We start from the raw sequence: 22,409 nt of genomic DNA on the forward strand, positions 1-22,409 counted from the left end.
GCACCTACTATGTGCCAGGTGTTATGCTAGACTTTGAGCACACAAAGACCCTTCCTGCCCTCCAGATCTTACACCCCATCCAGGGACACACACGAGTAAATGCAAAGCCTCAAGATCTTGACTCCCGGCCTCCTGTCCCCAAGTCCAGTGCACTCCTTCTACTCCACCCCATACCTCACATCGGGTCTGCCAACTGACTCCATTTCTGGGCATTTGTCTTCTCTTTTCCTGGAAAGTGTTCCCAGAAAATGTTCTTTCCCTTGATTGGCTGAGGTTTGCATCTCAGTCAGAAAGGCTGCCTGCCCTCTGCCCTCACCAGGCCTGGCCTGTCCCTCTGTGCTTCCAGATGTCGATGAGTGCAGCATCAACAGTGGAAGCTGTGACTATGGGTGCCTCAACACGATGGGCAGCTATGAGTGTGCCTGTCCTGCTGGAAGGAAGCTCCACTGGAACAAGAAGGACTGTGTTGGTGAGTAAGTCCCAACTGCTTCCCCATCACCAGTGGTGGGGACTTGGAACTGATGGAAGGGGTTTATCAACATGGTGGAAGGACTGGAAACCATGCAAGCAGAGAGCAAATTCAGGGTTACAGGCCCATGGGATCATAGAGTTAGAGCTCAAAGACTCCTCACAAGAGTCATTTAATCCAATCTCCCCAAGAAGGGTCCAGGCTTATGCCAGGAGTGAGTTGCAGAATGTGCACTCAAGCTGAGACCCTGGGACTGCAGAGCCAGGACCTTCCCCACTAACCTACTCTGGATCCCAGGGCAGAAGGGACCCTTCCTCGCAGAGGAGGGCAGCCCCAGGGGAAGTAGGAAAGAGACCCCTCACACTAGACCCAGGTCTGCCAGAATTTGCAGAGAGATCTTACACAAGCTACTTCCTCTCCTGGACTCTCAATTTTCTCATGCAATCTCAACTTTTCAGTGTTTTTCTGATCTTAAGTTGGAAGTGGCCTTCAAGGTCATCTGGTCCAGTGTAAACCTAAACAGGACTCTTCTCCACAATAACCCTGACAATAGGGTCACAAAGACTCCACTTGAAGAGTCCCATCAATGGGGAAACCACCACCTCCAGCAACAGCTCAGACTACTCTCACAGTCACACTTAGTTCAATCTGCCTCCACAGCTGTCACCCAGGCCAGACAGCAAACATGTCCGATGCCTTCACCCCAAGACAGCCTCTTTAGATAGAGAAAAGCAGCAGCCATGGTCTCCTACATCTTCTCTTCCCCAGTTCCTTCAGCCGATCCCTGTGCACCATGTCTCCAGTCCTCTCCCTGGTCCTCCGTCACTAGGTCTTGATGCTTATTGATCGGTCGATCCTGGGACTCCCATTCTAGAGCAGTGGCAGTGCATTAATGTCCTCCTACAGAGGTGGTGTACAGAACAAAGCACAACACACCAGATGTGATCTGACCAGGAGGCCTCTGCATCTTCACTCTGTGCTTCTTCTAACGCACCCAAAGATCATGTTCTGAGAAGGCTGGACAAGGACATTGCCATGGTTCCTCTGAGCTGTAGCTGAAAGTCATGGCCCGAGTTCCTGGGCACCCCGCCTGTCTCACCAGGGACCCTATGCTGAGCTGGTGGTTAGAAAATGTTTATTGAAGTAAAGTGACTTGATGTGGCATCCTGGCTGTGAGTGCAGTGGGCTCTGAGGAATCCCTCCTCCACCCCCTGGCCCCTTTCACATTCCTGATCCTTGCATGAGGATGCCCTCGAACACTGGTGACCTCTTGTGTCTTCCTCCTCAGAGACAGTGAAATGCCTCCCTGGTGCCAAAGCCGCCCCCCGAATCCAGCTGGCCTGCAGCAGGACTGGGGGCCTGGAGACCTGCTTCCTGGCCTGCCCATCCAACACACACTTTATTCCAGGTAAATCCAGCAGCTACAACACCCATCCCAAAGGGAGGAGGGAGACAGATTCCTCTCCTTTGGCCCAAACCAGAGCAGTAAAGGCTTTCTCACTTTTCTAGTCAAACACAAGAAACATGGGGTAGGATTCCTGGCCTCCTCCAAGCCTTCTCTGACCCCCTGTGGTGTTAGTGCTCTCACTTTCCTCACATTATCAAGTTTATACTAGAGGGTGCATGTGTTATATCCCCCAGGGGAACGTAAGCTAACCAAGGAACTTTTGTGTTTGCATTGTCAGCACATAGTAGGTGTTTAATAAATGCTAGTTACATTAGATTAGATGGAAGGCGGAGATCAAAGTTTGAGTCTCAGCCAGGCCCTGATCATCTGGGCATCTTTTGGTCTCAGCTGCCCTGTCTGTGAAATGGGGTTAATAGTTTACGTTGATGGGGCACTTCTAGGAGTTGTAAAGCATTTCCCATGTATTATCTAATTTGATCATCACAACAGCAGACGGGGGACTTGAGGCATACAAATAGAGTCATCCCTCCTTCTACAGGCGAGTAGACCGAGGCTCAGAGACATCGGCAGTGACTTGCCTAGAGTGACAGTCACTGAGCAGCTTGATTTGGCCCAGGTCTCTTCTTTCTCCTTTACATAACAAAATACTTCACAGGGTATTTGGATGGTCAGACATTGAAAGGGCTCTGGGAAAAAAAAGCCAATTGCAAATATACAGGATCATTCTTATTGTCACGAAAAAGACTGTGAGGCTCAGTAGAAAGAGCACCAAAGTGGGAGTCAGAGGGACCCAAATGTGACCGGAACTCCGCCGTTCATTAACTGCGTGATCCTGGCCAGCGAGCTGATTCTCACCCCTCTGAGCCTCCGCGTCTTCACCTGGAAAATGGGGATAAAAATACCCGTATGACCAGCCCCGAAGGGCTTGAGTTGGAGAGGTGCTCTGTAGAATTTGAGGTGCTAAGGAAATTAGAGCTGTCCCTCTAAAGAGCTGTCCAGAGGTCAGGCATTCTGTTACCAGCGTGAATTCTCATTACGGCTCAGTCAGTGGGATGTAAGGTCAGTCAGGAAAGCTGGGCTCCATCGTGGCCTGGGGTCCTGGGCCAGGCACTGAACATCCCAGCCCCGCCCCTCAAGCAGCGCCCCTAGGCCAGAATGTGCACTGCAGTGGGAGGGTCTGCAGAGGGGAGGAGAGCTTCCTTCCCAGGCCATGCCTAGGTCAGTGAAATCACAGATCCAGGCCAAGGCCAATGTACGTGGGCATTGCAGCTAATTGTACATAGATGCAATGCACCCAGATTAAACCCTCTCCGGCCAGTCGTCCCCCAGATCATTGGGTATCAGTCAGTATCATTCTTCCATTCTCAGACAACTCCCTGTTTAAATGGTATAAATGGGAGATACCATGGGACGGACCATGCTCATTCAGGGGACTTTGGGGGAGGGGCCACGTCCCTAAGGATTCTTCCGAGCCTCAGTGTGTTTGCACTTTCTCCCCCTCGCAGATTCGGAGAACAGCTATTCGCTGAGCTGTGGCATCCCAGGACCACAGGGCAAGGCTCTGCAGAAACGCAACTCCACTGCCCCCAGCTGCACAGGTAGCCCATTCACCACACATAGGGAGGGCCCCAGGGAAGATGTTCAAGGCCTGGGAGGCACAGATGCTGACTGAGCAGAGAGAGCACTAGGGAGTGGTGGGTCCAGACAGGAAGGAGGGGCTTCTTCATCTTTTGGTGTTCAGTCACTTTCAGTCATGACCCCATTCGGGGATTTTTTGGCAGAGATACTGGTTTGCCATTTCATTCTCCAGCCCATTTTACAGATGAGGAAACTGAGGCAAGCAGGCTCAGTGATTTGCCCAGGGCCACACAGCTAGTGAGAGTCTGAAGCTGGATTTGAACTTTGGTCCTGCTGACTCCAAGGTGTGGTGCTCTGTGCATTGCGCCACCCAGCTGCTCTCTTCTTTACCTAGAGAGCCCAAGGATTCTGAGACGCTGAGTTTATGGTTCTAAGCTTCTGGCCAAGTTTCCGGGATACTCTGATTCCCATTAGCATCAGGTAGAGTAGACAGAGAGACAGCTTCAGGCAGGGGAATCTGGGTTCGAGTCCTACCTCTGGCACAGACTCCAAGCAAATCCTTGGAAACCCTAAGTGTCCCCAAGAAACTCTAAGACTGCAGGGCAGTTGCCTCCAACAAAACAAAAGATTTTTCCTTGAATCTGTGATCTTTGAGAAGACAGTCATCAGGAAAGACAACTCAGCATGATGGACAGAGCACTGGGCCTGGAGGCAGGAAGGGCTGGGTTCAAATCCAGTCTCTGGCATTTATTAGCCATGTGACCCTGGGCAAGTCATTTCACCTCTTCTGCCTCAGTTTCTTCATCTGTAAAAGGAGGGGGCTGGATGAGACAATCTCTGAGGCCCTTTCCAGCTCTAAATTTAGGATCCCACGATTTTGTTTCCCAGAGCACCTGACATGTGTACAGGGAGGATAGTAAAGCCTTCTCACCCAATTCATTTTGCATACCTGTGGCAAGTGATCTGGCCTCTGTGGAACTCAGCTTCCTTATTTGCAAGAAGAAGAAGCTGGATTGGATGATCTTCAGAGGTGCATTCTAGTTTTAACATTCTGTGCTTCTTTGTTCTAACCTACATTCCTAGCAAAAGGAAGACTAGGGAGAAATAGGCCTGGTCTAAGAAGCTTTAACAATGTCTGGATCAACTGGTGGTAGCTGAATGACTGGAGGCTTCTTCCCTTTGTGTATTCCCTCTGCCAGGGGACAGACATCCTACAGGGCCAAAAGGCAAAAAAAAGGAGCTTCGCTGGCTCCTCTTTGAATAATTCAGTCAATGAGTAGGAATCATGGGCCCACCATGCCCCTAGCTCTAAGAACATTATGGAAGTGGTTCCTGGTTCTTCCCTTAATAAGTCAGGGCCCCTCATTGCTTCAGCCAAAGTCCTTCAGACCTCAATCACTGAAACCCACTCTGGTTTATTATTTCATCAACCCAAATGAGGAAATAGAATGGAAAGGAAAGCAGTAGGTGCCAAGCATGAAGCGAAGTGCCAACAATACAAAAAGAAAAGGAAGAGAGACCCTCCTCTCAGGGAATTCACGTCCTAGTTAACAGAGACGGTGACTGTGGATGACAAAGCCTACCTGGGGTGCAGGTGTCAAGAGATGCACCCACCCTGACTAGTTACCACAGTAAGTCCAGCACTTGGCTAAAAAGTGAGGAAAGGAAGGCAGCAGGTCCTGACAACAGCCCTAAGAGGAACAGCACACTCCATCCCATGGGGGTTTCCTGTAGGCAAGAGATCAAATGTGAGAGAATGAAGGTTATTGGCTTCTGTGCGGAAAAGCTAATTGTAATGTCCTAAAAACGACTGTATTGAAAGGCAGAAGACGTAGTAAGTCAGAGGACAGGTCTCTATGGCAGACCCAGCATGGCTGGTAAATGACCTTGTTCTTGGCTGGCTTTCTCTGCCTGTCTTTGGGATCCTAGGTGTACAATGTCCCTAGGAAAGTCTGATTCTCCTTTGTGGTGCAAAAGGGCCTGAGGTCTTGGAAGATGGTGAAGAGTTTGGCCTATGATAATTCTGTGCCATAGATAGGGTCATTGGTAACTATGTTCTTGATACCTTTTAAGACCTTCCTGATTCTTTCAGGTCACCTAAAAGGCCAAAGGTCACAGGGCACTGTCAGTCAGAATGACACACCACCATTAAACATAGTAGGGTGGCAGGGCAGGGGAGGAGGAACATCATGCCCCCACCTTGAGGTGCTCCCTCAGCTGGGCACTCCTGCCGCTGGGCCTGAGGAGTCCTCTACTTTGGCTTTTTTTGCAGATTCTCTGGTTCCCCCCGTCAAGCAGAAAGCCCGCTTCAAAATCAGAGATGCTAAATGTCACCTTCGGCGACGCAGCAAGGATAAGGTGAAGGAGGTGGGAAAGCAAGCACTACTAGGTGAGTGGCCTGCCTACCACAAAGGCTGGCACCCATCATACATTCCCAGGGGAGCCAATGGGCAGAGCATCTTAATGACTCAGAGAGGATGTGGGTCTGATGAGCCCTGTCTTGGCAGGAAGTAGGGATACAAGGAGGGAAGGCAACAGGAAGGACTTCAGGAAGCGCAACATGTATTCATCAAGGGATGACCAAACTCACTGAGTGCCTACTGTGAGTAAGGCTCCTCGCTAGGAAGGCACTGGAGAAACAACAGCATATTGACACAGACCTCTCAAAAGGCTCCCAGTCTAAGCAGGGGAAGCCACGTCCCAAATCTCTGTGCTCCAAGGAAGAATCAGAAGGGCCGGGCGTGGTGACAGGCTGAACTGCGCAAGCAGCAGGAGAAAGCGGGGAGACCAGGTCTTAGGGTCCGGCCGCCTGGCTTCTAGACCCTGCACCATCGAAGGAGGCCCCTTCTTCATGAGCAGCAAGCCAGAGCCAAAGGAGCCAAGGGGCTTCCAAGGCCATTGCCACTAAGCTGCTGTGACTGAATAAGTGCCCCTCCCCTGCCCTTGGGCCGTAGCCGTCTAAGGCCTGGTGCTGGTCACTTTCTACCCCAGAGTGCTGAGGACACAGTGACCAACTCTAACTCCAGCTCTCCTTCTTCCACACCCCAAATCAGGTACAAGGGCAGGGCAGGAGCATTTCCAGAGCACCTACTATGTGCCAGGCACTGGGCTAAGTGTTTCTTCACTAATATTATCTCGTCTATCCTCACAGCAACTCTGGGAGGTCGGTGCTGTTATGGCCTCCATTTTATAGTTGGGAGGACTGAGGCAAACAGAGGTTAGGTGACTTGCCCAGGGTCACAGGCCTCCAATGCAGGTGCTGCATCCCCTGCACCATCGGCTACCTGAGTCACTGCTGCTACGAAGTAGTGGGAGAAGCAGTGGATTTGGGCTCTGGGCTGGCCTGTGCCTGGGCTCTCCCTCTGCCATGTGCCACTGGGCAAATCACAATCTCCCCCTCTGTCCAAGACCTAGAGGTCTTTGGAGGACAAAACTAGATCACCGATATAACACACTTTGTAAACTACCTAGAGTTGTACAGATCTGAGATGTTATCACACAAGGAAGGAGGCAGAAAGAGCCCTGGGTTTGGGGCAAGGGCCGTGCGTTTAAATCCTGCCATTGCTTCTCACTAGTTATGTGACCTTAGACAAGTGACTGACTTTGTCTGGGCCTCAGTTCTGTCACCTGTAAAGTGAAGGGTGGGGCAAGATGTTCTCCTGGGTCTCTTAGCTTATATCCTCCGAGGCTTTTGTGCTTGGTTGCTCTTCATTGCAACATTTCTCCACCATAAAAAGATTACAGCTGTTGAGGTGACAGTTTAATTTTCATTACATTTTATGTGATGTTTCTTGAAAGCCATGATGGCACAGTGGGTGGAGCTGGCCTCCAAGCTAAGAGGATTTGGGGTGGCTGCATGACCCTTAACCTTGCTGGCATTGCCAAGGAGCTGCCAGTCTGCAGTAGCAAAGGATGCCACTGACATTTTCCGTGGCCTTAATCCTGTTCTAGCTTATGCTGTAGTTGTCTATAGATTGTGAGCACCTTGAGGGAAGGGATGGTGTTGTCACCTCTGTACCCCCAGGATCCATACACAGAAGGCACTTGATAACTAAAGTCATCACCTACCTCCTCCTCTATGTAAGCCTTGGGTTAATGGGACATCCATGCATTCAGCCAACTTTTCCTGAGGGCTCCTTCCATGTAGGCCTTGGGTTAATGGGACATCCATGCATTCAGCCAACTTTTCCTGAGGGCTCCTTCCATGTAGGCCTTGGGTTAATGGGACATCCATGCATTCAGCCAACTTTTCCTGAGGGCTCCTTCCATGCCCAGCACCATGCATGGGAGTCACTGTCCAATTATTGGTACGTCCATCCATTCAGCTGACCTTTTCTAAGGGCCCCTCCATGCCTAGCACCACGCATGGAGGACACTGTCCCACCTCTGCCTACTCTACACTTCTTGTCTCTCTCTCACATCACCTCTGTTATGCCAAGATGGTCAATTCCCTTGTACAGACAACTGCCAAGTGACCTTTGTGAACCTCCAGTGCGACTCATCCAAGAAGAAGCGTCGGGGCCGCAAGTCTCCTTCAAAGGAAGTGTCCCATATCACTGCCGAGTTTGAGGTAGAGATGAAGTCTGATGAGGTCTCAGGTTTGTGAAAGGTCATTTACAGACTTTTATTATTTTATGCAATAATTTTATAACAAGAATATATGTGTGTATGTGTGTGCATAATACATACCACATCTTATGCTATATATATATATATATGTATATATATATATGCACACAAATACATACATCTATGTGTGTGTATATACATATAACACACGTTAGCCATAAGGATTCAAGGTAGAAATTAGGCAGTGTCTCTCCTCTGTGGGTTAGTGACCTGCTTGAACAGGGGACCCAAAGGAGCCTCTTCTGTGGGACACTTTAAAAAACAGCACTAATAACAACCATGACCAGAAGAGGCATAGACGGGCCAGCAAGGGCACTGGTCTGAGAGTAGGCCTCAGTGTCAGAGATGACGGCTCCAGGCCCACCTCTGACGTGTCCTTACTCGCCTATGACCTGAGGAGAGAGCTCAGCTTCTCAGCGCCTCAGGAGACCCTCAAAAACTCCGAGGTGCACAAAGGGCACAGATCTGATTAGGAGATGCAGGTTTCCTCATCAGAAATTCCTGACACCAGTGAAATCCCAAGTGAGCCCTAGTGATAATAGCTTCCATTCGTTGGTCCCTTTACGGTCTGCTGCGCAGCTGCTGTCCCTTTCACTCGATCCTAACAACAGCCCTGTGGCTGAGCGCTCTTTTTACCCCGAGTTTACACTTGAGGAAGCTCAAGTGAATAGAGGGCGTGTCACCAGCGGCTCAGGGGGCCACAAAGGCAGACCTCCTGACTCCAATCCAGGGTGCCATCCACTCCACAGGAGGTCTCGCTCCTGTCCGGGATGCTAAATAGGAGGCTGTGGAGTTTAAGTGGAAAGAAACCTGACCCAGAAGTGGTCAGAAGTCTGGAATGTAGGCTTCAAGCTTCTCTGGACAAACCATTGAAGCTCTCAGCAGTTTCTTCATCTATAACAGAGGGATAATAATCCTCACTTTAGCTACTTTCCAAAGGCTGTCGTGAGGATCACCCTAAAGCATTATAGCAATGAGAGTTACTATTAAAAACTCTTCCTGTTCATCTCTTACTCAGACACCTGTAACACTGATTGCGTCCGGAAAAAGCTGGAGCAGAAGTTGCAGGCCGCCATCAAAACACTGCGGAAATCTATTAACAAACAGCAATTTTACCTTCAGTTTTCGGGTACAGAGTATGAAGTGGCCCAGAAACCAGCTAAAACTCCTGAAGGGCAGGAAGCATGTAGCCCTGGCCTGGTGCTGCAAGACGGGAAGTGTGGTAAGTCAATCAGTCAAGGAGTATTTGCTGAGTACCTACTGTGTGCCTGGCACTGGGCCAGGTCCTAGGCCTACAAATACAAAAGGAAACAGTCTTGACTCTCAAGGAGTCTGCATTCTGTAGGGGAGGCAACATACACATATGTACATAGATTCTATTTCTATATCTATAGCTATATCTGTGTCTGAATCTGTATATTATATATGCACACATGTGTATGTAAATATGTATATATGTCTGTGTGTATGTATATGTACGTGCATGTGTATATGTCTGTGTGTATATGTATATGTACATGTATGTACACGGAGCAGAGCAGGCACAGGAGCAGGAGAAGGCACGTGGTAGAAACGAGGAAAGGCCTCGTGTAGAAAGTTGCTCTTAGACTGAGTCTTGAACGAGCCCAAAGACTCTGAGAGGAGGAGGTGTATGTCAGGCAGGGGGATGGAGAAGGGGAGATGGAAGTGGGAGGGCTGTGCACGTGGAACATTAAGAAGGCCAGTTTAATTACGCTACAGAGTATGTGAAGAAGGGTAATATATAGTGAGCCTGGGAAGATAGATCAGAGCCAGCTTGGGAAGGACTTTACAATGCCAAACAGAGAAGTTTGTATTTGATCCTGGAGGTAACTCTGCCGGAGCTTGTTGAGCCTTAGGAGCATCCCTTGGGCAGGTTGTGGAGGGTGGGGTGTAGCATAGAAGAGGCCTAAAGCAGGGACATCAAGCAGGAGCCTATTACAACAACCACGTATTACAGCGGTCCAGGCGTGAGGCAATGAGCCTGATCTAAAGGGGTAATTATGTGAGTGGAGACAAGGAAGAGAGGTTATGAAGGTAGCAAGTACAAGATTGGTGCGGGGCGAGGGAGAGTGAGGAGCCGAAGATGATTGGTAACCTAGACAGAAACAGGGACAGTCAGAAGAGGGCAGGGTCTCAGGGAAAGTTAATGACAAGCTGAGTCTAAGGTGCCTATTGGAGACCCATTTTGAAATGTCCAATAAGTAGTTGGTGATGGAGGACTGGACCTCAGGAGACTAAAGCTGGGCTTATAGATTTTGGCGGTCATTTGCTATTCATGGGAGCTAATGAGGTCACCACCATGTGAGAAAGTACAGATGCTTAAAGGTCCAGGTTTGAAGTCTTCCTGGCCTAGAAGCAAACTGCAGAATGTCCTCACGGTTGGGTTCTGCTTTGGTTTTGCAGTGACCTGTGGACCAGGCACCTATTACAGTGGAGAGCACAGCGAGTGCCTTCCTTGCTTGCCAGGAACATATCAAGATATGGAAGGTCAGCTCACCTGTGAGCCTTGCCCAAGTAATGATGGCCAAGGCCTAGCAGGAGCCCGGAATGTGTCCGAATGTGGAGGCAAGTGAAACTTGATTTCTGAAGGAGTGGGAAAGTCCACCACCTGCCTTATGTTGTCTCAGTCTGCCACTGTTTTGTTTTGGGAAGCAGAGGCACTTACAATTAGACCCACGCTTGGGTCATTGTACTCATTGGAATGACACCACTCGGGTCAAAGCACCAACAAAGGGAAAGATTGGCAGAGAGTTCTGGGTAATACAGTGCAACTGACAGAAAAGCATCTATCTCCCTTTCCCCGGGCCCTCATGCAATCCCATGTAAAGTTCATCCCAGGCCTATACCAGACCAGTTGGCTTTCTAATCTAGTCCCAGGCACAAAGGAAACAGAGTCTCGATGCATAGTCATAGCCATTTGGGGAAGCCAAGAAATTCATGACCTAATGGAAAGAGCAACCCCCTCCAAAGGAGAGTTCTGCTGCTTGCTACCCATGTAACCCTGGGCTCTGAACCTCAGTTTATATAAAATAAGTTTGTACTATATAACCTGGGTCCTTTCTAGCTCTAAATCCGATGAATTTCTATCGAATTCTTCTGTAAAAAATGGGATGAGGGTATAGGTCTGGTACGTAGCTCTATCAGAGCTAGTCCAAAGTGGCCCCTCTGTTCTCAACTTTGAGTTCCCCAAATGTTTGGTTCTAGAGCTACTTCTAATAAACCAGGTTTAGAAACTCTCCCCTCTCCAGAATTTGCCAGAGGTGCCTTTGGGGCTTTTCCTCCAACTTGTAGGTTGGAGGAAGAGCTAAGTCACAGATATAGCTGGTCTGCTGGTGGCTCTGTCATTTCAGAAGCTGACCCCAGGCCACTGGTTCCTACTGGACCAGCTTCCTCCCATAAGAAATGACTTTTAATTTTTCAGGACAGTGTTCTCCTGGCTTCTACTCATCCGATGGCTTCAAACCTTGCAGGCCATGCCCTCTGGGCACATACCAGCCCGAGCCAGGACGCACCCTGTGCTTCCCCTGCGGAGGGGGGCTGGTGACCAAGTATGAAGGAGCCGTTTCATTCCAAGACTGTGAGACAAAAGGTAAATGCACCCTCCTTGCACCCATTCCTGCTTCTAATGTTTAGCAGTAGATTTGGAAGTGGAATAATGCAGCTGGGGCCATGAACCAGAGAGGAGATCCAGAGCTTCCACACGTACTTGGCAAGTTAGAGGAAGCATTTCAAGTGGGATCATACCATAATAGTGTGATCCAACAAGCATTTATTAAGTGCTTGCTATATGTAAAGAACTGTCCTAGGTACTGAAGATAGAGAGACAAAATAAAAAGCAGTTCCTTTCAGCTCTGTGAATACACTCCCTAAAGTTTTATATCTTGTTTTACATCTGATTTCCATCTTTAGTCACACAGATACACACACACACCCATACACATGTACACAATACACACATACATATACAGACATAGACACACATACACCTAAAGACACACAACACAAGCATACATACACATTGGTGTCCACATATATACAGGCACACATATAGATTCCCATATGCGTGTGCATGTTCACCTACATACACAGACAGACTCATCCCCAAACATAAACACACATACACACCAGATGGAGCCTGTAGACCCAGACCAGCACAAGCAGCCCCCTCACTGAGATGAATCCTTCTCTCTTCTCAAGCCTTGACTGTTCTCTCTCATTGTTGGAGTTCTCCCCCTCTCCCCCAAAATGGGGAACTCAGCAAGCCAGGTCTTGTGAGGTCTGTGGGCCTCAGTTTTTTCATCTGTAGAATGAGGAAGCTGGTCTAGATGACCTCTGGAGTCAGCTCTTCTAGCTCCCGAGCTAGGATGTATGAGGGCTCCATGGTGGAGCCAATGTTTACCTTCCGGTTATACTTATGATAGAGGATAGGGAAATCTGCCTGAGACTAGCAATAAATTCTCTAGTTCAGAGGAAAGAGAGAATCAGTAAAGGGAGGAGTAACCAAGGCAGACTTCACAAAGGAACTGGGTATTACCTGGGTTTTTTAAGACTAAGTAAGGTTTAGGTATGGTTAGAGAGAAATTGGGAGTTTTGCTGATTTATAAGCCTAGACAGAAGCAGCCTCTACCTTTGATCCAATCTCAGCAGCTTGAACATTTTGAAATGTTCAAGTCATAGAGGTCACAGTTCTGTGAAAAGCTGCTCCTGGCAGTCTTGTAAAGGGCATGATGGAACATGACACACAGCCTGAGTCCTGCATCTGCTAATGATGCTAGTAACAGCTTGCCTTGTGCCTCTCCACAGTCCACTGTTCTCCTGGACACTATTACAATGCCTCCACTCACCGCTGTATCCGGTGTCCCATCGGCACTTACCAGCCAGAATTCGGTCAGAACTACTGTATAACGTGCCCTGGCAACACAAGCACCGATTTTGATGGCTCTACCAACGTTACTCATTGTAAAAGTAAGTCATTTCTCCTCCTGCTGGGGTGACAGCCATAAACATAGCACCGAGGAGTCTGGGATTCCATTATTGTTAAAAATAATAATAATGGTGACTCTGCATTGCTAAGCAATGATTAAGATAATTGTTCACATCTACATGGCATTTATGGTTAATGCACCTTTGTAGACTTTCTCTTATTCGACCGTCTCCATAACTGAGAGAATCAGGACAGCCATTACTGTCTCCATTGTTAGAAGGAAAAATGAGGCTTAGGACCCCAGGCACAGGTATCACTTAGAGGTCTGGTGACTATCATAAGCACTGGATCTGGGATCAGGAAGCTCTGAGTTCAAACCCAGTCTTACTGTGTGCAAATCCACACTTACCATGTGACCCTGGGTAAGTCACTTGACTTCTGCACGCCTTAGTTTCCTCATTTGTAAAGTGGAGATAATAGCAGCCCCTCCCTCCTAGGGTTGTTGTGAGGATCAAATGAGATGATCTTTGTAAAGTGCTTTGCAAACCATAAAGCCTCTGTATGAATGCGAGGTAAATGCTAGCTATTGTCCCTGCACTGACTCCAGGGTAAAACTTATTTTCTAGAAGTGACATGATGTAGTTGACAGGATGTATAGTTGGAGGGCCTGGGCTGAAAACCTGAATCTGCTATTTCATGGCCACGTGACTTTGGGCAAGCCAGTCCCTGGCTGTGGGTCTACTTCCTCCTCTGCAACACTGTCCAGGGTACGAGAGCAAGGTGGAGAGGAATGGCCTCTGTGACTTCTGATGTCCCTCCTGGCTCTGAGTCCATGGTTGGATTCTGAATACCCCAGGAGTGATGGTGGACGCTGATGTTGAGGGTGGGTGGGAGTGGCCGGGAAACCAAGCCCTATTGGGAGCCCTCCTGACTTCTTACTTAGGCCTTGCTTTGCAGCTCCTCATGCCCCTCTTGTCACATGCAGCACTTCTGCCACAGTAGTGAGCCGGGTGAGAGAGAAGCTGGCTTCCATGCAGCCTTCCCAGGCCCCCCAGCCATCTAGAAGGGGCTGATCTAGAACCTCCAGACAGGAAGGCTCCATCCATCATAATACCCTCCAAATCCTGAGGAACTCGTGAGCTAGTGCTCCTAGACCAAGGCTTAAGAGCTACAGCCTGAACACCCTCTGTTGTCAGGTGTCAGACCTGAGGGTTATAGAAAGGACTGAAGACTGATGTTTATGAGCAATTTATTATGAAGTCTCCAGCTAGGTCAGTGCCACAGTTTGGGTTTTAACCCACTGGATGTTCATCACTGTTCACCTAACTAGACTGAGCCTGTATTGAAAGTTGTGGCCTCGACCCTAAGGCTTGAAAGCCTTCACTTGATAATCTCCTGCACAGGAAACCTATTAGCTCCCTAAAGAATCAGTCTCACTTTCGGATAGCTCCAGTGGTGGGAGAGGCAGTGCCTTACAGGGAGCCTGAGTTTGTGGCTTTGTCATTTCTACTTCCTGATTCTGATTCTGTCTCCCAGAGCCAAGCAGAACCAGGCAAATGGCTTTTCTGCATAGCAGCCATTCAGACACTTGAAGACAGCAATTTTGTCCTCACCATCTTCTCTTACAGATGGGGGTGGGATACAAAGATGCTGTTCAGAAGCCCATCAGTTCTCACTTGGGGCCAATGAAACCTAAGCATTTTGTAGTTCACATGTGGCCAGGAGGAGACCCAATCCCCAATTTTGATTTCCTTCATTCCACAAACATTAAGAGTGCATAAGGGCTATCTTGGTACAAACATGAATAAGATACAGACCCCATCCTCAAGAAGGTTCTGGTTTCTCCACAGACCAGCACTGTGGAGGAGAACTGGGAGATTACACTGGCTACATTGAGTCTCCCAATTACCCTGGTGACTACCCAGCCAATGTGGAATGCATATGGAACATCAACCCACCACCCAAGAGGAGAATTCTCATCGTGGTGCCAGAGATATTCCTGCCCATCGAAGACGAGTGTGGTGATGTTTTAGTGATGAGAAAAAGCGGTAAGTGGCTGGTGGTGAACTGGAAAGATCTTTAAGTCAAAGGATATGTCTGTTACTAATGAACTAAATTACAAGTCACTGTTATTATTCTGATCTGTTTCATAAAATCCCAAAGCCAAAGAATTCACTGCTGAATGTGAAGACCCTCTCCCCACATTCAGATCTAAGCTCGTTCTTGAAGAGCAGACCTAGTAAGTCAGTGGTCCAGTGTAATCTGTTCCAGTAAAGAGAAGCCCACTGAACCATCAAAGCATTGTCATTATTTAGCATCAACATCTCATTTAAATGTTTGAAAAAGGACTTTCCTCACAATATCCCATGTCAGGTAAGTATTACAAGGATTCTTATCCACATTTTTCAAATGAGGAAACTGAGGTTTAGGCAGGGGAAGCAGATTCCCCAGAGCGGCACAGTTAAGAAGTGTCAGAGCTGGGATCAGCCTGAGTCTCTTGACGCCCATCAAGGGGCATCATTAAACTGGCCATTAAAACTCACATTTCCACAAAAGCCCAGCACTGTGCCACTAATCTCTTGGGGCCATAAAAGAATAATGTAGTGTCAAATGTGGCAGGGGACCCCCAAAGTCACCTAGTGAGACCTCATCTTACAACGACGGAGGGAGATGCACACATCACACACTCACGTTTCTTTCTAAAAGCCTTCCCTGGACCAGTCTCCTCCAAGAGTGCTAGCCAATTGTGTAGATAACCACACCAATACTAATGCCCTGCATTTGTGTAGACACGCTGTACTTTTGAAGGCATTTTCATCACTGTTATTCTCTCAGGAGCAGTGTGGCACCTTGGCAGGAGCCCTGGCCTTCAGTCAGAATGTCCCTGGGCCCGAGGCCAGGCTCTACCAGTCATGACCAGTGTGATTCTGGGCAATTCCTTTCTTCATCATCTTCTTCAGCAGTGTCTTAGCCAAGAAATAGAAATACTAGTCCCTGCTCTGCACCACCATCTCCCCCCATGAATGCTGTTGGAATGAATGAGCATAACCAAACATATATTTGTACAACAAGCCCTACTGGTTAGGTGGATTTTACATGAGGCACTGGTCCTGACCTCAAAGCAGAGGGGAAGAGTTGTGGCCTGACAGGTACACAAATATGAGTGCCGCAAGTTAGCGTGCAGTGAGCGAAAGGAAAGGTCCAGATAAAGTCCTCTAGGAGAACCGGGGAGGGAGAGATCCCTTTCACCTGGGAATGAGGGCAGGAGCAAGGGCTCATGGGGGAGGTGGCCCCTGAGTTAGTCCTGTGAAGGAAAAAAAACGCAACAGGCAGAGTAAAGTAGACAGTGCTCCAGGTATGGGGCACATCCTGGGCAGAGCATGAAACATCATCCCCCATTGGGGGGAGGGAATGTAAAACCTGGAGAGGTTGGAAAAGGAGGAGAGAGCCGGAAAACGGAGGCTTTACAATGCCAGGCATGGTAATCACTTCAAGATTTCTTTAGTAGGGGAATGAAATGGCCAGCCCTGTGCACTGGTTACAATAACGAAACTAGCTTGGAGGGAGGAGAGTGCAGAGTCATGAAGTCCAATCAGGAACCAATTATGCTCATCTCCTGGAGTGTCAACGTGCTCCCGAGCTCAAAGGCAGGGCTGTGAGAGTACAGAGAAGATGGACGCAAGAGATGATGCAGCCATAAAAAGGAACAGGCCTTGGGCGTGGACTGGAAACAGGGAAGGGAAAGAGAAGAACCCCAAATGATCCTCCTCCAGTTCTGAGCTTGTGTAGCTGGGTAGAAAGTGTAAGCAAAAGGGAAAGACCCTCCCTTCCCGGGGTTTTTATGCACCCTCTCTCTGGGAAGCACTATGAGCTTCACCTCAAATCCAAATGACTGTCATGACAATGTCAGGCAGGCCCAAGGGGTGGCCTCCAACATGCTGATGTCTATTTTACTTTGCAGCCTCCCCCACATCCATCACCACTTATGAAACATGCCAGACCTATGAGAGGCCCATAGCTTTCACATCCCGGTCACGAAAGCTCTGGATTCAGTTTAAATCAAATGAAGGAAACAGCGGCAAAGGATTCCAAGTACCCTACGTGACCTACGATGGTAAGGCTGGAATCACTTCTCATCTTTATGAACCATCCAATTCCACAAATATTTACTGGGCACCTATTACAGGAAGGCACTCTCCTAAGTGCCAGGGACACAGTGACAAAACAAAGACCCATCTGTGGGTCAGGCTGTGGGCTCAAAGCACATCTCTGTGCTGAGAACAGAGAGATGGCGTTCCAGATCTCCCTGAGCCTCTATGTTGGCCAAATGCTGATTTGTGACCTCTTGGCTGGGAGGGGACGGAAGGAAGGAAGCAATTTAAAGCTGATGGTCTCAAATCACTTTTCTTCTCTGCCTTCATTTCACAGAGGATTATCAACAGTTAATAGAAGATATAGTTCGGGATGGAAGGTTGTATGCATCAGAAAATCACCAAGAAATCTTAAAAGTGAGTATTTTGCTTAAATTCCTGTGGGGCATGAACATAGTAACAGACTATGACACGTAAGTAGTGTGAGGAGAGAGGCAGGGAGATCGAGGATCAGCGGCTGACTCAGAAGTTCCATTTTTCAAGGACTGATGAATCCCTAAAGTGTCACCTTTACATGCGGATTTATTCCTCAGGGGGTATCTGTCCTTACAATTCAGATTTATGCTTTCACATTAACTTGAATGTGCCCAGGGTGACAGGCACCACAGCGGAGAACAGTGGTCAGAAGACAGTGCTTGGGGGTTTGCAAAAGCACTTTACACACATTTCACTGGCTCACCACCACAGCCTTGCAAAGTGAGTAGTACAGATATTGTCCCCCATTTTCCAGAGAGACATTAGAGGCCCAGAGAAATGACATGGTGTGCTCATGGCCACACAGCCAGTGGCAAGTCTCAAGCCCAGGCATCTCCCAACAACCTGGGCTGCTGCCATCCCACAATAGAAAGGCAGAGATCACAGGGAAGAGGAAGCAGAGGTTTGAGGGGATGCCTCAAGTCACCCATTGCCCTGGGTCTTTTACACTGGGTGTCCCAAAAGTCCTAGGGTAGTTTTAAACATAGTTTTTAGAAGACCTAGCAATCCTACCCCCATAATCACTCTTCCATCTGTCTCCTATGCTGTATTCCCAGACACCAGCCTAGTCAAGGCATTTATTACCACCCACTTAGACTAGGGTAACAGGCTCCTTCCCAGTCCTTCTGCCCCTACCCTTATCCCCACTCCAATCAATGCCATTCAGCTACCAGAGTAATCTTCCTTGTATATCTATCTTGTCCTGTCACTCTGCCACCCAAAATTCCTCAGTGGCTCCCTACTGCCTACCAAGGAAAACTTCAGTTCCTTGTCCAGTGACCTTTCCCATCCAAGGTCTTCCACAATATGGAGCCATCCTTTCCTGGGAGTCCTACCTGCCTGTATTCCTCTCTATGTGCCAGCCAAACTGGACAACTCTTTGTTCCCCAAACACACCCTGTGTTCTACCACCAGGCCTTTGCTCAGACCAATTCTTGTGCTGGAAATGTCACCTCTCGCCTTCTTGGTCTGCTGATCAACTGGAACCCAAGTCTGTCATGAAGTCATCCTTATCATGGATACACCTGATAACAAACTTTGAAGACCTCAGGCCATACCTAGCACTTGACACCTCCCACATGAGATTATCATTTTATGTTATAGCTGTCTGTGTATGCCTTCACTCCCTTGGGGGAGGAGCCTGTGTCTTACTTTATTTAGCATTATTATAGCTGAGATTTATATAGCACTTTAAGGTTTGCAAAGCTCTTGACAACTATTATCTCAATATCTCTCAACGATGGCAATATCCTTTTGAGGAAGAAGCTCTTATTCCTGTTTTCTGGATGCTCAGAGACAGAGACGTTGAATGATTCGCCCAGGGTTACCCTTACAGCTAGTAAGTGCCAGACGCAGGATCTGAATCTGTGTCCCAGCTACAAGTACAATACCCTATCCAAGGCAAGTAATGCTTGTTGACGTGACTCTCCATTATGCTGCTCAACTGCCTCGTCTACAGTTTGTTTAGATAAACTCCCAACACAAGGCTCTGCACACAGCACAAACTTACTATGCATTTAACTATATTTGAAGTGCAATTTGGAGCAGCATTGAATTGCATAGTCACCATAACTTGGGGAGACTGATTAGGGTCTGAGCTCTGGCAGTACCTTCAGTGAGGAGAGAGTTCATACAAAGTCAAAAAGGCTTACATAAGTATAGGGTGTCCCAAAAGTCTTAGTGCAGTCTTAAGCTTTAATAACTATTAATAGATGAGTTTAATAATTATAGTAATAAAATTATATTAACATGTTATTATAATATATTTACATTAGTATGTTAATAGCTATTAAAGCTTCAGACTGCACTAAGACTTTTGGGACACCTTGTATTTGACTTTGTCTCTCATCGACATTTTCTCTTATGAGCTGAAGAGCTTGCCTCTGCTAAGGATGTTTTGCCCCCCAAGTTCTCCCTTCTTATATCCTGTATCTTTTCTATTTATTTGTAAGCACAGGTATCCATATATATCTGTCCTTGATTATGCTGTGGTCTCCAACGATCATCTCGTTTTCTTCCATAGCTTTAATTTCTAACAATTTTCCATCCACACTCTCAGGCCTTTGTCTCTCCTGCTGTTTTTGCCATTTTCCCACAATCCAATTCTCCATTTCAATCTCAGGTCTAGAGGTGAAAGGGACAAATAACCTAGTCCAACTCCCTCATTTGACACATGATGCCCAGAGAGGGAAGGTTTTTCAACCCAGGCCCTCTGTCTCCAAATCCAGAGCTCTTTTTGCAATACTGCAACGTCTGATACAACAGCATTTAACAGAATTTCACTTCACTATTAGAATCCCTAGCAGTCCATGGTAATTCACAACCATGTTTATATCCCCTTGAAAGAGATCTTCTGCTTTTGTAATGTTGGAAATGGAAAGGTCTTTGCTTAGAGTCATCTGGTCCAAATAAGTGATTTGTGTACAAGAAATGACTTTAGGCATGGATTTTGAACCCTGAACCTAGAACTCCTATCTTCTGAACCAGGTTTAAAAAAACAAACCAAACTGCACTGTCAGCGATGATGAGTTTTAGTGACCAGAAGCATTATGGGATGCTATTGACACAAAGGCTAGATTTGGGGGAAGAAGAAATCAAAGGACCTGGTGTGAGACTATACTGTTAATTCAGGGGGTTTCGGAAGTCAGGCACCTAGCGATTATGAGCTGAGAACAGTGGTCAATTCCCCATCACTGGAGGTGTTTAAGTGAAGGTTGCATGCTCTTTGCTATGGACAGTGTAGATGGGATTAGAGGTTGGACTTGAGGACTTCTAGTCTCTTCCAGCTCTGGTGTTCTGTGATTCTTCAGCCCTAGAAAAGCAGCAGCTCTAGGGAAAAGCAGCCAGAGTTGAAAGACTATTAGACCTGGAGTAGAGGCCAGAGTTCTAGTTCCATTTTCATCACTGCCCTACTCTGGGGTCTCAAGCAAGCCCATAGCCCTCACTGGACCTCAATTTCTTCATTTATATAATGGAGGAATTGGACTAGATGAAGACAAGCAAAGCCAGCTTAGGGGAAGGCAAGAAATGCAACCATTTGGGATGCTACATTATGGAAAAAAATGGAGACTTTTTAATATGATTTCCTATTAAGGCACATATTTTTAAAATTAAAAATCCCATTTCCCATGCCCCTGAAGTGGTAAGACAAACTGCCCTCCACAAAAGTCTTCTTTTGATGACTCATCGTGGCAAGGAAATGACCCAGTTTTCTCAAGGGCTGTGCTGGTGGAAAGCGAGCCCTAAATCCCTAGTAACATCTACTATCTGCTGTCTAAGCACCAGCCCAGCTCAATACAGAGTGATTCGGCACCAACAGGCATTCACTAAGTAATGAATTATTCTGGCTATGATGACTCATTAGCAATGTTTAAGTGGCCCTCTGGCTGAGAGTCACACTGAATTTAGACTGCCGACAAATATTCGTTTAACTGTTAGGGCTCAAATGTGTAGTCTTTGTCCGATGACAAGTGAATTGGTACACGTTGGAGGAACCAAACCACATCCATACTGACATTATTCACCATGAATAAAACCAGAAGACCAAGAAGCTGCAGTCGAAATGGAAAGACAGCTCAAAGATTCTCAGAAGAGGGAAAGAAAACATTAGTGGAGCTGATTTCATTGTGGGCCCAAAGGGAACAAGGACCACTTTTTTCCTGGGATCCCTAGTCATCCCTAGTCAGCCCCGTTGTGCAAGCACATGGTGAACATGAGCAACATCTGCATGAAAGATGAACAAGTGGAGAAAATGCCACAAAGGATCTCCATGATCCTCCAAACCAAGTCAAAATATGCGCAGGTGTTGAATGACTTCAATGAGAGCTAGATGCAGGAAATGCAGGGGAAAAAATTGTTGGAAAATATGGATTTAGATTTAAGAAACCAAAGGTGCTATCATCTACCTCCATTTCTTAAATATGAGTTTCTTCCTAGGGTCTGTGCTGTGCTCTCCTCTCTCTCTCTCTCTCTCTCTCTCTCTCTCTCTCTCTCTCTCTCTCTCTCTCTCTCTCTCTACTCCCCCCTCTCTCTCTTCCCCTCTCTCTCTGTCTCTGTCTCTCTCTGTGTCTCTCTTTGTCTCCTTTTATCTCTCTCTGTCTCTCTCTCATTCCATCTGCTCTAATAGGTTCAATTATCATCTCTGCGTAGATGACTCCCAGATCTCTACCCCAGTCCTGCAGCTTGCCTTGCCATTTCTACCACGTCAACATATCAAATTTAACATACCTAAAATGTAACTCATCAATATCCTGCCTTTCTCCTGATCTACCATATTTCTCCCAGTCACTCAGGTCTGTAACCTTGGAGGCATCTTTGATTCTTCTCTCATAGCCAAGAAACTGCAAAGTCTTCTAGCCTGACCCCAGCACCATCTCTTGGGTCTGTCCCCTCTCTCCATTTACACTGTCCTGATGGCTAGGTCAGGCCTTCCTCACCTCCAGTCTAGATAATTGAAAGAACCTCCTTGCTTCCCATCTCTCCCCTTTCAATCCAGCCTTCACACATCCGTCAGAAAATTCTTCCAAGTGTAATGTGTATTCCTTGAGGGCAACGGCCATGTCTCTGTGTGCCCCGCACCTAGCAAAGAGTAGCTGCTTGACCAGTATTGGATGAATTAAATTCCTAAGGCACAGGTGGACCATATCATTCTCTTGAACAAAAACCTTCAGTTCCACAGGCATCTCAAGCTCAACACATGCAAAACATAACACTCTGGACCTCCCTGTTGTCCCCTGGAGAAAATATGGACTGGTG

General features: G+C 47.5%; 1 protein-coding gene across 2 annotated transcripts in view; it reads left to right on the plus strand.

Moving 5' to 3' along the window:
- The window catches only part of SCUBE1 (signal peptide, CUB domain and EGF like domain containing 1), a 258,064-nt gene that overhangs the window by 229,343 nt on the left and 6,312 nt on the right, over positions 1 to 22,409 (plus strand). For both annotated transcript variants that reach the window (XM_036761573.1, XM_036761572.1), the window contains 12 exons: positions 347 to 469; positions 1,758 to 1,877; positions 3,383 to 3,475; positions 5,728 to 5,844; positions 7,916 to 8,053; positions 9,103 to 9,306; positions 10,509 to 10,670; positions 11,527 to 11,694; positions 12,909 to 13,070; positions 14,880 to 15,077; positions 16,991 to 17,143; positions 17,458 to 17,537. In XM_036761573.1, the coding sequence (XP_036617468.1) occupies positions 347 to 469; positions 1,758 to 1,877; positions 3,383 to 3,475; positions 5,728 to 5,844; positions 7,916 to 8,053; positions 9,103 to 9,306; positions 10,509 to 10,670; positions 11,527 to 11,694; positions 12,909 to 13,070; positions 14,880 to 15,077; positions 16,991 to 17,143; positions 17,458 to 17,537 (1,718 nt within the window). The remainder of the gene's footprint in view (positions 1 to 346; positions 470 to 1,757; positions 1,878 to 3,382; positions 3,476 to 5,727; positions 5,845 to 7,915; positions 8,054 to 9,102; positions 9,307 to 10,508; positions 10,671 to 11,526; positions 11,695 to 12,908; positions 13,071 to 14,879; positions 15,078 to 16,990; positions 17,144 to 17,457; positions 17,538 to 22,409) is intronic.

Source organism: Trichosurus vulpecula, chromosome 5 (genome assembly GCF_011100635.1).
Source record: "Trichosurus vulpecula isolate mTriVul1 chromosome 5, mTriVul1.pri, whole genome shotgun sequence".
Classification (NCBI taxonomy): Eukaryota; Metazoa; Chordata; class Mammalia; order Diprotodontia; family Phalangeridae; genus Trichosurus; species Trichosurus vulpecula.